Below are 13,959 nucleotides of genomic sequence, written 5' to 3' on the forward strand. Positions count from 1 at the left end.
GAAGGTAACCATAGAAAGAATCGCTCGGCTTTTGGAAATTTTTGACGAAAATCTAGAAATATAAAAACTTTATTATTTTGCTTGTATATTTAATTATTTATCTACTTTTGACTTAACATTAACTGTAGAGAGGAGAAACCAATAAAACCTAGGAAGCATAATGTAGCTGTCTAGGGCAGGCATCGTCACTATCAACAATCCATTAAGACCTTAAATGTTATAATTTTAAAAAAATAATAATAATTTTTATTATAAATAAAAATTACAATGATCAAACAGTATATCAAATCCATGAGTATTATAAAAAAAATTCAAACATCTATATTATAATTTAAACTATAATTCATTTATTGTTAGATTTTATTATTATTAAAAAGGTAAATTAACTCCACGTGGTGGATTTCTTGTGATACGATATTTTTACATATAGCACCTTAAGGGTTTTTTCTTTTTTCGTACAAAACTTTGAGTTTTATTTCTTTTTTTAAAAAAGATAATGGTGTTAAATTTTTAATTAATTTTTCATTAGAAAGACAATAAGGACCTTTCTTTTATGATTTTTTTTTGTTTTTTCTTTGTTTAATTAAATATGATCCAAATAAATTAATATAAAATAAAATCAATATTAATAATGATTAGTAAAACCAATACAAACAAATACAACCCACAATTTTGTAAAGATGGTTTTTTTTTTTTGGAACAAAAATACACATGGACTCATTTGAGTAACAAATAAATTAGAATTCTATCATCAACTAAACCCTAATTATGCACAATTATGTTGGCAAGATTTTAAATTGTATTGATTTTATCTTTTTAAAGAACATTGGGCAAACGTTTTCTGTATTATCTTTCTCCTGAATGGTATATACCCTTCAAGCATTTCATAAACGAATTTCTGAAACAGAAAAACAAAAGAAAATTTTCTGCATTAGATTGAAATCTAGAATCCCATTGATCAATAAGCTAAAAAGGCATAGAATTCTTATTTATTTATTGCTGAAATGAGTCAATGTGTATTTTTATCCAAAAAAATAAGTTGAACTCCCTGTGGGTTGCATTTGTTTGTATTGATCATTATTAGTGTTGATTTTATTTTGAATTGATTTGTTTGATCATCATTTCGGATTTAGGGAGATCTCCCTGTAAAAAGTAGGGGAAACTTAAGCCTATATATTTTCTAGTAAGATATATTGGCTCAAAATCAGCCCCTAGTATTAATTTATTTGGCAAGTGAGAAAGTAAGGAGAGAAAGTGAGAGAAAAGTCATAAAAGAAATCTAAAAAATTTCAAATCTTTTTTTTTTAAATTAAACAAGCAAAAAAAAAATTTATTAAAAAAAGTTTTTATTGTTTATTTAAAAAAAATTAAAAACTTAACACCGTTACCTCTTTTACGAATAAAAGTAAAACACAAAGTTTTATATGAGAAACAAAATAAAAATTTTAAAAAAATTTACCTTAATCTTAACTTCTTTTTAATATTGTTGATATTTATTTATTTATAGAATATACAAATGTTTTAAATAACTTTTTAATTTAACAATCACAATATTTAAATAAATCTCATTTATGTGTTAAAATATATAACTGATTTTGTACATGCAATGATTATTAATTTAGAATTGATCCAAAATTAGACTTTTACGATCCGATCCAATCTGTTGATAAGGGACGAGGTGAGTAATTATTTAAGACCATAAACTATCCGGAAAATATCAATTTTTATAAAATTTAGACCATGAACCTCCCCTTATCGTCTTAAAATCAATCCAAATCCATCAATTTAAGAAAAGTCATAAGACAAGACTCTAAAATGGATTGATCCAAGTGAGTTTGATCTAATGCTCACTCCTATGCCAGGCTCCAATTCCAAGTTGACAAGAATTCTTCGAACTTACTGTCCCAAAAAATTTGAAAAAAAAAAAGAACATAGCTATAGTAGGATTAAAGAGGAAGGGCAACCTAATGATCCAACCATTAAAGCTTACCATTCCTCCTTGGGAGCTTCCGACTTATATTTTGAAAACATTAGCAGTTTCTATCAAGTGCAAATTTGCATTTTAACCAACATACTGTCCATTGATTCAAGCAATCAAACTGTAAACATTACAGTTAAATCAAATTGTAGATGATATGAATCACCTTGCTTACAAACGATTGAGCCAAGAGAGTCCAATATCACAATTTAAGAATGTCAATGCAGCTTCACACTTGCAAACAACTCTTATGGATCACCAGTTGCTACTACATCTACATCAACTCGAAATCAAGTCAGATTTCATCCTTCGAACTGCCGTTATGTTTCAGATCCACAAGAACTTGCATCATGGGGTCACATGGGGCCCGCTCCAACACCCAGGTCTTAACCCAAATCCCAAATCCGAGCTCATATCTTTAACTAAAGACAAGTATTGCTTTGCCCTTTTTTTTTTTTTTGCATGAACATACATACTCTTCAACATGGAGAGATATTCTATCATTACTTTCTTATTGTCTAGCTACAATCATCATGAATTTACCTGCTCACCTTGCTCACGAGCAATAGAAGCTGATAGAATTCCAAGATCACGATTTAAGAATGTCAATGCAGACTCGCACTCAGAAATAATTCTTGTCACAGGAGAGGGTTCACCAGCAATTGTTTCAGATGATCCAACTGAAAGAGCAGCATGTGAGTCCCTCAGATTCCTCAAGTTCCCCAGGAACTGCAACAGAAGCAAAGGAATCTTTAGTTTCTTAACAACCCCAGAATACATGAAGGATAGTTGCAATGTTGAACAGTTATGAAAATTATCAAACATTCTAGAACAGAGAACAGGGAAAGGAGGGGCGTAATGTGAAATCAAAAGACAAGAAGAAGAATCATCTATATAGCTAAGCTTATGAAAGGATCAAACAATTGAAAAAAAAAAGTATCATCTTCATACACCATAAGTTAGGAGAATGATGGAATTAATCAACATAGAGATACCTTTAAAAGCATCTTGTAAGCCTCCAACAAGCGATTGGCAGCAGGCCCGAACCCATGAAGTTGTGGTACCTCCATCATGTGTGTCCATGGACGAATTTCCTGCAAGGAAAATTTTCAAAATTTAGACCACTCAAGAAACATGCACCCACATATAAAAACATGACAAGTTTTACAGAGAAATTCAAGTGCATGAGAAGTCAATGATCATATTAAGTGTAGAACACCTCACCAAAACTAGATAAATGAATACATAATAGAATAAGGTTTTGCGCAAGATCCATAAGGGTCATTGAAGTCAAAACTAAAACTTCAGATCATTTATATATTAGAAATTAAACCAGAAGCTTTTCCCCTAATAACCTTCTTTATAGGGATTTGGCACATCAAAACAAGAAATCCTATTAACTAAAAATCAACAGAGTAAGCCGTAAACCCACCTAAATGGGGTTGGCTACAGCATTACATGTGCCACTACACACTAAGAGCATAAGAAAATGAGCATATAAATGTAAGACACACAAATAGCAAGACATCCAAATGTTTGTGCTAGAATATAGGAGATAACAGAGAATAAACATAAAAAAGCATATCAACTAAAAGCAACACCAGGCCAGACCTTGGTGTAAATCATATTGAATGATCTTGCAGTTTCCAGAAAAGATTCCAAATCTGCCCGCAGTTTAGATTCCACTTCTGCATACTCCTCATCAGGATTGTAAGCATGCTGCAAAGGGGTGAAAGAATTGTAAATTAAATAAAAGAAGCAAAACATGGGTAATAAGTAAGAGACACATAAGCATGCACAAACACAAAAAGAAAATCATGGATGCATAAATATACATCAGGATATCAAAAGTTTGGACAATTCACTGCCAGAAAAAAACAATAATTTAAAAAAACCATGTAGCCTCAGAAAATTGAAAAGAGAATCTTCTTAGAGGGGGGAAAGTTTTAAAATACAAGAGCAAGCGTTGCCAGTCAACTAAGAGAATAACCAGCACCAATACTCCATATAACTGAAGATCAATTACATATTAGAAGCACAATTAACACAATGCTTGAAAACCCAAAATAGTAGCTTAGGGAACAAATGCTAAATATTGTACTTTCATCTTAAGAGCAAACAAATTCCTATGTAGTCTATAGAGTAAATGAATGGTGACACTGCTTTATTGCCAGTAAAAACACCACATAGAGTCAGATGCCTTCAAAGAGAATATAACATGATGTTGATCAAAGAGCACTACAATTCCGGGAATGGAACACATGAAGTTAAACAGAAAAAAAGATGAAAAAAAGATGGAACTCTGAAGACATGTTGAACCATGAGCTAAGGAGCAAGGATAAACCTTTGATGCCAAGTCATCAACTTTTTGCTGAAGATTTGAGAGTATCTTGGACTGTTCTGAAAGCTTTGACTCCAGCTCAGAAACATCAGGTCTGCAAATAAACTTGATTAAAGGAAGACAATGTCACTACATCTGCTGATAGGAAACTACATATCAAGTGATTGGCAGGTAACCCAATGTCTAAAATTGTCATCAATTGCGATATAGGATCATTATCAATTGTAACAGGACCTATTCTGGGAGCATAATCTTCGTAGCCTAAAAAGATCAGCTAAACCACTATATATGCATCTTAAATGGTAACATTGCAGAAGAAGTAGGAGTGAGGTCTAATAGAGGAGGCAGAAGGCTAGTAGCCATAGTGGACTAGCAGGAAATTAATTCTATAACCAAACTGTCCATGACATATAAGAATTCCATATTTTGCTTTAACTGGACAATAGATACATGTACTAAAAGAAGCCCCACAATCCAGGGCTGGCCCAAGAAATGTTGACTACTATGACAGCAATATGGTATGGTCCTATCAGCAAATGGGAAAAAACAGCCCCTCTAAGGCTCAATCACATATTTGGGCTTGATACCTGGCAAAGGCCATCTTCAACATGAAGCACAGTAACAGACATAGCAACATATTGCCAATTATCGGACAATCCTCAACTTAGATGAATCTAGGGCTTAGTTGAGAGAGAATCGAGCTCAAGAGGAAGGAATGGAATTTGACTTATGGTTATACCATATAGTATTAAAAATAGAGAGAAACAGGAAAAACAGAATCAGGTGAGATCATGTGAACACTAATAAGACAAAAGGGGGGCTGCTTACAATGGATATATGGATTGAATCTGCACATCTGCAGGGAACAACTTGCATTCCTCAGAAAAAATTAGAGCCTGTTTCTCTGCAATAGCATCTATTAGTTGTATGTCCTTTGCTACCTGCTCATCAACACTGCAAAAGAATGTAAAGCAAATTTTGCAATTGGAAACAACATTACAATACCAGACTAAACACGAAAGTAATACTTGAAACAAAAAAAAAAACAATGTAAACTTAAGGATGAACATGTATTCTTTGAGAGTTAATGTAATTCGGCCCAAATGTGAACTCCATATCATCTGTACCTCCATTCTGGATTATCTGCACAGATGCTTGCCTCCACCAGATCGACTATAAGGTGCAGCATTTCAGTCCGATCTTCATAGCTTCCTCGTCCCTGGAAATCACCATGTTATAGCTTGTGCTAAAGCTTGGAAACACAAGTTTCAAATGTGCTTTTACAAAAGAACAGGAAACTATAATTTACAACTAACATTTGATTTATCCAATCAGAGTCATGACCAATGCTCCTTGCATTGCCCAACTGAAACATTCAACTAATAACATAAGAGATAACCTCTATACTTCTCAGTACTTTCTCGAAAATGTCACAGCTTCCTATCAGAGCTAGGAGATATTATTCTAATAGTTACAGGGGAAAAAGTGCATGCTTTTTTTGCCGGTTTTGTTCATCTCCAAACAAGTCATATCTAACCAATCGCACATTCATAACCCAGACATAATATGCTATAACAAAAACCCAAATTTGAAATATACCACAAATTTTAAATGTCAACAGTCCAAAATATAACTTTTGACATCTCTCCCTAATATAACTTTTGAATATCATTAGTCACATTTTTTCTTTTTGTCTCTCTTCACCGAACAAGACGCAATACCAAATTATACTGTGCCCACCCATTTTATACTAGGCCTGAGTCCAGCACTTTACATAATAATAAAAAAAAGCCACTATTTTCAATTAAGCCTCATTTTGTTGTTCCTTTTAATACTTTTATTTCCAGGAGCAAAAGGACCAAAAAGGCAATCCGATACAAGAGCAAATAATATTTTTAACTAACTAAAAATTAAAATTTTAAATATTTGTGAATATAAAAATGCATAATTTATTTTCACAAGAAATCATTATATTTAAACATGTGTTGCATTCTCTTTTTAGCAACTTTTAAGTAAAAGTAACGAGCAAACAGAGCCTCTAAAAATAGTAACTCAAAATCTGAATTAAGCTTACTTGGATAGCTTCTGTATCAATTGTAGTAGTAATCCCCAAAAACTTTGCAATCTCAGCCAAATCTGCAAATTTTAACAATTTCCCCCCAACCCAAACAAAAAGAAAAGTTAACAAAACCCAAAACCCAAAACAATAACAGAAGAAGGAAAAAGATAAACTCAACAGATAATGCACTTACATTGGATTCTAGAAGTTTCTTCATCACGATCCATAGCATCCCCTTGTAAATTTTGTTGCGAAAACGGTGACTTATCCCCTAATAGACTGAATTTAAACACCGGCCCCGGCCCCCCAGCCACCCAAAAAGATAAAAAAAGGAATTACTGAAAACCCAAAACAAACAACAAAAGAAAAAGTGTGAGAATTGAAATTACCGGAAAAAGAGCCATTCGAGAAGGGCGTAACGTTCCATGCCGGCGAAGAGAAGAGACTGAGCTGGAGCATTGGCTCTCGGGTAATTTAGGATCGATAATTTCCTTTGAATTTCCTCCATTTGTTTCGCTGCCATTTTCCTTTTCTTTTCTGGTTTTTCCAAGTTGAGAAGAATGGAAAATGCCGAAACGGGAATTCGACGAAATTTGAAAAAGAAAAGAAATTGAAAAGGAACGTTTAAAATATGGTCCGTTTGGTAACATAGTTAACTCTAATCGGGTCGGGATCAATCCCTCGAGGCTCCAAGCCCAAAGGCTAGTTTAAGTTTTCTGAAGGGATCCATGTGCAAACTTGAGTTGGGCCTAGTTTTGGGTTCAGGGAGTGAAATAATATAAAGTTTATAAATAAAAATTGAATATCTCATACCTCATATTTTCCAGAGTGGTGGGCTATCTCGGTCTTGATACTTTTCATAGGAATTTCAGAAATTTGTAAAAAATTAAATAAATTCTGATGTTACTTATCACAATTTATATTTTTAATCAAAAAATATACTTATTAAATATAAGAAGATTTTTATTTATAAATCTACAACTCACTCCATCGTGTGGCATTATCAAAACTAGGATCAATGCCGCATCCTTAAAATTCCATTCGCTCCATGATGATGGAGTCCTATCATTCCTTATTGATGATTAGAGGCCCCTCCTGATTGAGGCTGAAGCAACTTCCTTGAATCAAGCCTTTGCATAACTGCATAAAGGTGCCATTGGAAGTGCTGATAGTTGCTTGATGAAGTTGCAACTGGTAGATGTGAGTAGTACATTGTTGCTGGTTATACACACACGCAAGCGTACGTGTCACACAAGTAGTATAATAGTAAGTAAGTATCGTTTCTTCAGGGAATTGTATCAAAACTCTTATTAATTACTAAAATTTAACACCCTAATCTTATTCAAGGAAATCTAATTTTACAAATTAATTAAAATTGAAATTAAAGCAACAAGCTAAATTAATGAATTAATGCTAAAGAATTTCTAGAAGTTCAGTAAAATGGAGCCTAAGACTATGGAAGTACTTTACTTTTCATTTGGATTTAATTTCACTATTTATACTTATATCAATGTGTTGGTTGGTAGCTTAGAGTCCAAATTTATCTACAATTCTTTGTTGAGATATTGTAAACATACCTATCTGAGCTAATTTTTCATATGTCTATATTGATTAATTAAGGTAGGTTCACTAAGCTTATACCATAATCTTGGCTACATATGGTATTTAGGTATATTTTTATCTTAAATACTAATAATCAAATCACCTATGCATTAAGTGAAATAAACACATGCTATTCAAATCCTTGGTCTATTCTAAATTCCTTTTATCAAGTTGCATTTAGTGACCCAACTCAATCCAATTGTTGATCAAATAATTCGAAGCAACAGGCATTGATTTGAAATAAACAACACAATACCCATTAATTATAATACTCTGTACTTTGATATGGTGACTAATAAAGCTTATCGGATGTCAATTGAGGTTAATTATAATGTTTAAAAGTGATGAAAAATGAAAGAAAGAGTTTGTGATAAAATATTCTGCACGCGATGAAGTAATAATAAAATAATAATATTTTTATCGAGAAAGAATTTGCGAGAAAAAAAAAACTGATTTGGAAGTGAATTGAGGCATAATAAGGTAATTTGGGTACCAAGGAGATAAGAGGAGTGTGAGACCTCGAACTCTATAGACCCGTAACTAGCAGTAGACGCGATAACACAGATCAGGGGTAATTTCGTTATTTCTCATGGTGAGCTCCTGGAAGTAGCTCTCAAATGTTATTAAGGTCTAAATAGACCTAAGGAATAAATGAATGATGGTAAAATAAATGAAAAAGATAGAAATACTGATAAATTTCACTTAAGGGCAAAGCGATCATTTTGCATCTCGAGTCGAAATTTTTAAGTTTTCATGAACTCGAGTATTTCTAGACTATTAAGGACTTTGTTTCAGTGTCAAAAAAGTAAAAAGATTATATAAAGGTAAAGGGAAGACAAAGTGACATTGTTAAGGGTATTTTGGAAATTTCGTGAGAAATTGGATAAACATTAGGCATAAATATCTAAGTTTCTAGCAACTTCTTCTTCTTTTTCCCTTCTCACGTTTTCTCACCTTCCATGGAAGTTTGATTTGAAACCTCCATAAATTTTCTCAAGTTAACCCTAATTTTCACCTTAAAACCCTCAAAAGCCTTTCCTTAATACTTTCTCTCACTAGCTGGATGTTCTAGGGAGAGAAAGAAAGATTTTTCACAATAGTTTGAAAGCTTTTGAAAAGGAATTCAATTACAAAGCTACCAAGGTGAGTAATGAAATTGAGTTGATTTTTAAGTTGTTGAGAATGGCTAGTGGTTAGATTTATGAGTATTTTGTAGTTGAGGTGGTTTATTCATTTTAGTGTGACTAGAATAGTGAAAATAGATATCTACTTAATGGTAGTTGGAAGCTAGCTAGGAATAACTAGTAGAACATGATTTAGGAGATAGCTTTTAGAATTATGGTTATGTGAATTGAGTTGATTTGTGATGCTATTATGTGTAATAGGTTCCAACGAGACCCCACATCTCCATTCAGACCATTAGTGGGAGTTGGAGTCGATTTAAGAATCAATGAGGACCAGTGAATGAATTTGCATTAAAATGCTTTAGGGTAAATGCACATATGTTTGAATGATTTACTTGAAAAGTTTTAATTGTCTTTTTCTTTAAAATGTATACGATAACAAGCTCTTGATGAAATTTTTGTGTTGCGAAAATGTGACTGCGATGAGTCCACGTACTTTGTTATTATGTTGATATACATATATATATATATATATATATATATATATATATATATGTGTGTGTGTGTGTTGTGCCTTGATAGGTAATATCGTGTAATAAATATAACCGTGCGTGTGCGAGGAGGGAGAGCACATGCCGATAATGATGTAGGCGGGAGTGCGTGTGATGATATTGAAGTGTGCAAGTAGAGAGTGCACACGATGATATAGAAATATGCGAGTAGGGAGTGCACATGATGATGTTGCCTTGTGCGTGTAGGGAGTGCATATTGGCTATGTGAGGTGGTGGTATTCGTGTTTATATATGCATATATACGTGTGCAAGAGAAAGTTATGAATATAGTATGTGGTTGTAATGTATGTGGAATCTTGCATGTTGAACTTTGAAATTTTGCTAAGTATTTTCAAATTGAATTGTATTGCAGCAAATGGCCTCTTTTTGTTATGAAAAGAAACTCTTCCTTGGTTATTCTGATTCTCGCTGCAACCAGAAACTCTTGGCTTTGTAAGGTTGGCCACGGTTTTGCATATTGCTACAGCGAGAAACCTTCTATCAAGCTTGCTACCTTGCTTGGTTTCTGCCATATTTTCTACTTCTTTAACATCACGGTTGATCATGGATTTTCAACATCAAGGGATTAATTAATCAAGCTTGAAATGAGGTGTTTTAACAAGAGCTTAAATTAAATTGCATTGTTTTTGAACTTAAGTGCATCATGATTTCTAAACCTTCTGTAACGTTGCTTATTCCCTTTTTATATTCACTCACTGGAGTTATACTCACGTTTTTTAAAACTTCATGTTTTAAGTTTTCTGAGTTAAAGGTGATTGGCCCTAAGATGAGGTGCTCCTCCCTATCCATTGCTCCGTAGGTTTACCATGACATTAAATGTTAGCAACCGTGCCCAGAGTCACTCCATTGACAGTCAAGGTCTAATTATGTGTATATGAATACTTGATACGAAATACTAAGATTCATTTGTCAAGCTATATATGTATATTATGGTTGATGATGCCATTATGAATGCATAATTGGTTTTTATGAATTGTTTTCAAAGGAACGATGTTTGGACATTACGAATTTTGGAATTTAAAGAAATATGGATTAATGTATAAGATTATATAAATAGGTTTGCTTGAGCTTAGTGGGTTAAGCCTATGAGCCCTTGCGTCGGTCATGGCCCAAGATTTGGGCTACGACATTAATATTGAGTAAAAGGAAATTAAAGTATCCAAACTATAAGTAGAGATTAACCACAATCCTAGAAATAGAAATTTAGTTCAACATACTGAATATAAAACCCAATATTTCTAGAAAAATATTCATTTCTATAATAAAGAAGAGAGAGAGATGGAACTAGTATGAAAAAGGTAAGCTGATATGGATGATACCGCTCCCAAGAAAATCCTTTACTTCTCTTCTCCCTTTTCCTCTTTTGTGTAAACTAAATCCTTAACTTTTTTTATCTCTCCTGAAAAACTGTTCCAAATCTTTCCCCCTTCCTTTTTCCTAAAAAAAACTCTCTTTTATAACCTTTAAAAGTGACCTTCTGATTTGAAAAATTGAAAGGTACATATTGCTTAACTTGGCGCTGCAGCGTTAAGTTCACTACCAAAGGCATTGTTTGTAGTGTTAGACAACGCTGGGAGCTTGGCGCTGTAGCGTTGGAAGTTCTATTTGGTGAGGGGGACAGTGCTGCAATGCTGTGCCTGCTATTTCCATGGTTTGTTCCTTCAAGCTGTCTAGTGTAGAGTTGCTGCGGTTAGGTTACTTCTAACGTGATTTTGATCATGCTCGGATCAAAACTGGACGAAGTGATAAACATGAAAGTTATAACCATTCCTCTTAACTTTCAATGGTCTAAGAATCACGTTGATTGGACTTATTTAACTTGAGTTATATCTGAAGTACCACTTCATGTTTGATGAAGTCTGCACTTGGCGAATTTGTGCAATTCTTTGTCACTTGACTTTTCCTCTTTTGAAAATCTTAAAAATATAAAAACTAAATTAGCCATAGTTAAAAATAAACATTTTTGCCATACAAAAGTATTAAAATTACTTGAAATAAACTATTTCAATCATGAGTTAATTAATTAAAAAAATAAAAAAAACTACTTATAACTTTAATTAAATTTAAAGACTTAGTTATTTTATTACTTAAAATATAATAAAATAACTCTATATACTATAATTATCATACATCTAGTCCTCACGTGACTCACCGCGACGAATAAGATGCTTTTCCGGATTTGGTACAATAGGCAAATCCAAGGTTTCATAAAAATGGTACCCCGGGCCAAAGCCGCTTGATAGGCCAGACAACAAGAAGCCAGAATGTGCAACTGCGAGCTCATCCTACCCTTTTCAACATGAATCCAGGACTAGGACTAAGTGAGCAATATCGATACAGTGTAGGCACTGTTTCTTTGTATTGTCGATTAAAATATTATAGATTTCCCGTTTCCTCATATCTTGCAGATTTTTTTATTCAAAGACCAGAAACCAATACAAACGTTCGAAAATTTGCAACCCAAAACAGTAGCTTAAAATATCCTTTTGGGTCCAACCATAAAGAACTGAAATATCTCCCTCTTTCCTTCGATCTTCCTTCAATTTTCACTTTTCACTTGTTGCAGAATCTCTTGGTTTTTCTCTCTTACAATAACAAATGCATACTTTGAATCTCATATCATCCTCTCATGTCACTTTCTCCAAATCCACACATCAATATTATCCCACAAAAAGGATCGAAAACCCAAAAAACTTCAGTTACCCTCCTGCTTTTCTCAACAAATCCACCCCTCACAGCCCCAAACTTTGCAACTTTCACAAAATCCATTGTTACCCTTTTGGCAAGATCCAAGGCTTAGGCACCAAAAGAACTCCTTTCAGCTATATCCATGAAAACCCTTCTAGGAAACCTGGATCCCGTATTCCCAGATCAGCTGCAGCATCTGAATCTAATCCAGAAGGAGAAGCTGAAGCAGCTGAAGTAGCAGCGAAGTCAAAGGCTAAAACTTTACAGCTTGCTCTTGTGTTCGGTTTTTGGTACTTTCAAAACATTGTCTTTAACATTTACAACAAAAAAGCATTGAATGTCTTTCCATTCCCTTGGCTTCTTGCTTCTTTTCAACTCTTCGCTGGTTCCATTTGGATGTTCGTTCTCTGGTCTTTAAAGTTGCAACCTTGTCCCAAAATCACAAAGCCTTTTATTATTGCACTTCTTGGACCTGCATTGTTTCACACAATAGGCCATATTTCAGCTTGTGTATCGTTTTCTAAGGTTGCCGTTTCCTTCACTCATGTTATCAAATCATCAGAGCCTGTGTTTTCTGTTGTTTTCTCTTCATTTCTTGGTGATACATACCCTTTGAAAGTCTGGCTTTCCATTGTTCCCATTGTTTTGGGATGTTCTCTAGCTGCTATTACTGAGGTTTCCTTTAATTTTCAAGGCTTATGGGGTGCTTTGATTAGCAATGTTGGTTTTGTGTTAAGGAACATTTACTCCAAGAAAAGTTTGCAGAACTTTAAGGAAGTGAATGGATTGAATTTGTATGGTTGGATCAGTATAATCTCACTGCTTTATCTGTTTCCAGTCGCGGTTATTGTTGAAGGGTCGCAATGGGTTCAAGGGTATCACAAAGCAATCGAGACTGTTGGCAAAGCATCCACATTTTACATATGGGTCTTGCTTTCAGGAATATTTTACCATCTATACAACCAATCATCTTATCAGGCACTTGATGAAATTAGCCCTTTGACTTTTTCAGTTGGGAACACAATGAAGAGGGTTGTGGTTATAGTGTCAACTGTTTTGGTGTTCAGAAATCCAGTCCGGCCTTTGAATGCACTTGGATCTGGGATTGCAATACTTGGAACTTTCTTGTATTCACAAGCAACAGCTAAGAAGAAGAGTGCTGGAGGTGAAAAGAAGAGCTAAGGGTTCAATAATCTCTTCAAAGTTTTTTAACTTTTTGTTCCTTTTGAACGGATGATACTTTCATTTTTGATCTTTTCTTCCCTCACTGTTATAAATGTTAATAAATGACCTATATTTTGCTTTCTTAATTTCTGCACTCTTCCCCTGTTATATAGTTGCTTTGTGTTTGCTGTGCTTGGGTTTCAATTGCAAAAATATCTGCTTTTTGACATGATTTGTAACGCTTTTTATGCGCCTAAAGCTCTGGTGGCTTAGGTCAAAACCAGACTCTGCTGCAAGAGTTTTTTTTATTTACCAGGTTAAATACCGATAACATTTGAAATTTACTACCGCTTTCTCAGCTCCACAAGGTAATACATTTTTGCAAATATTATTTCTGGAGTTTTTAATACTTAGATTTTTACAGTTTTGTT

General features: G+C 33.7%; 2 protein-coding genes across 2 annotated transcripts; one reads left to right on the top strand and one right to left on the bottom strand.

The window, feature by feature from the left end:
* Window positions 1–2,463: 2,463 nt before the first annotated feature.
* AUG7 (nuclear matrix protein) lies at window positions 2,464–6,968 on the bottom strand. The gene is made up of 9 exons (XM_018120496.2): window positions 6,768–6,968; window positions 6,572–6,657; window positions 6,394–6,455; window positions 5,447–5,538; window positions 5,148–5,273; window positions 4,323–4,413; window positions 3,590–3,697; window positions 2,974–3,072; window positions 2,464–2,707 (listed from the first exon to the last, which is right to left on the bottom strand). Exons 1-9 carry the CDS (start codon window positions 6,899–6,901, stop codon window positions 2,510–2,512), a joined length of 996 nt encoding a protein of 331 aa, XP_017975985.1. The 5' UTR covers window positions 6,902–6,968; the 3' UTR covers window positions 2,464–2,509.
* Window positions 6,969–11,895: 4,927 nt separating this feature from the next.
* Window positions 11,896–13,674, top strand: LOC18599712 (Nucleotide/sugar transporter family protein). Its single transcript, XM_007029783.3, has one exon. It carries the CDS (start codon window positions 12,275–12,277, stop codon window positions 13,544–13,546), a length of 1,272 nt encoding a protein of 423 aa, XP_007029845.3. The 5' UTR covers window positions 11,896–12,274; the 3' UTR covers window positions 13,547–13,674.
* Window positions 13,675–13,959: the final 285 nt, after the last annotated feature.

The sequence above is a fragment of the Theobroma cacao genome, chromosome 5, assembly GCF_053813885.1.
Source record: "Theobroma cacao isolate CCN51 chromosome 5, ASM5381388v1, whole genome shotgun sequence".
In the NCBI taxonomy this organism is placed as follows: domain Eukaryota; kingdom Viridiplantae; phylum Streptophyta; class Magnoliopsida; order Malvales; family Malvaceae; genus Theobroma; species Theobroma cacao.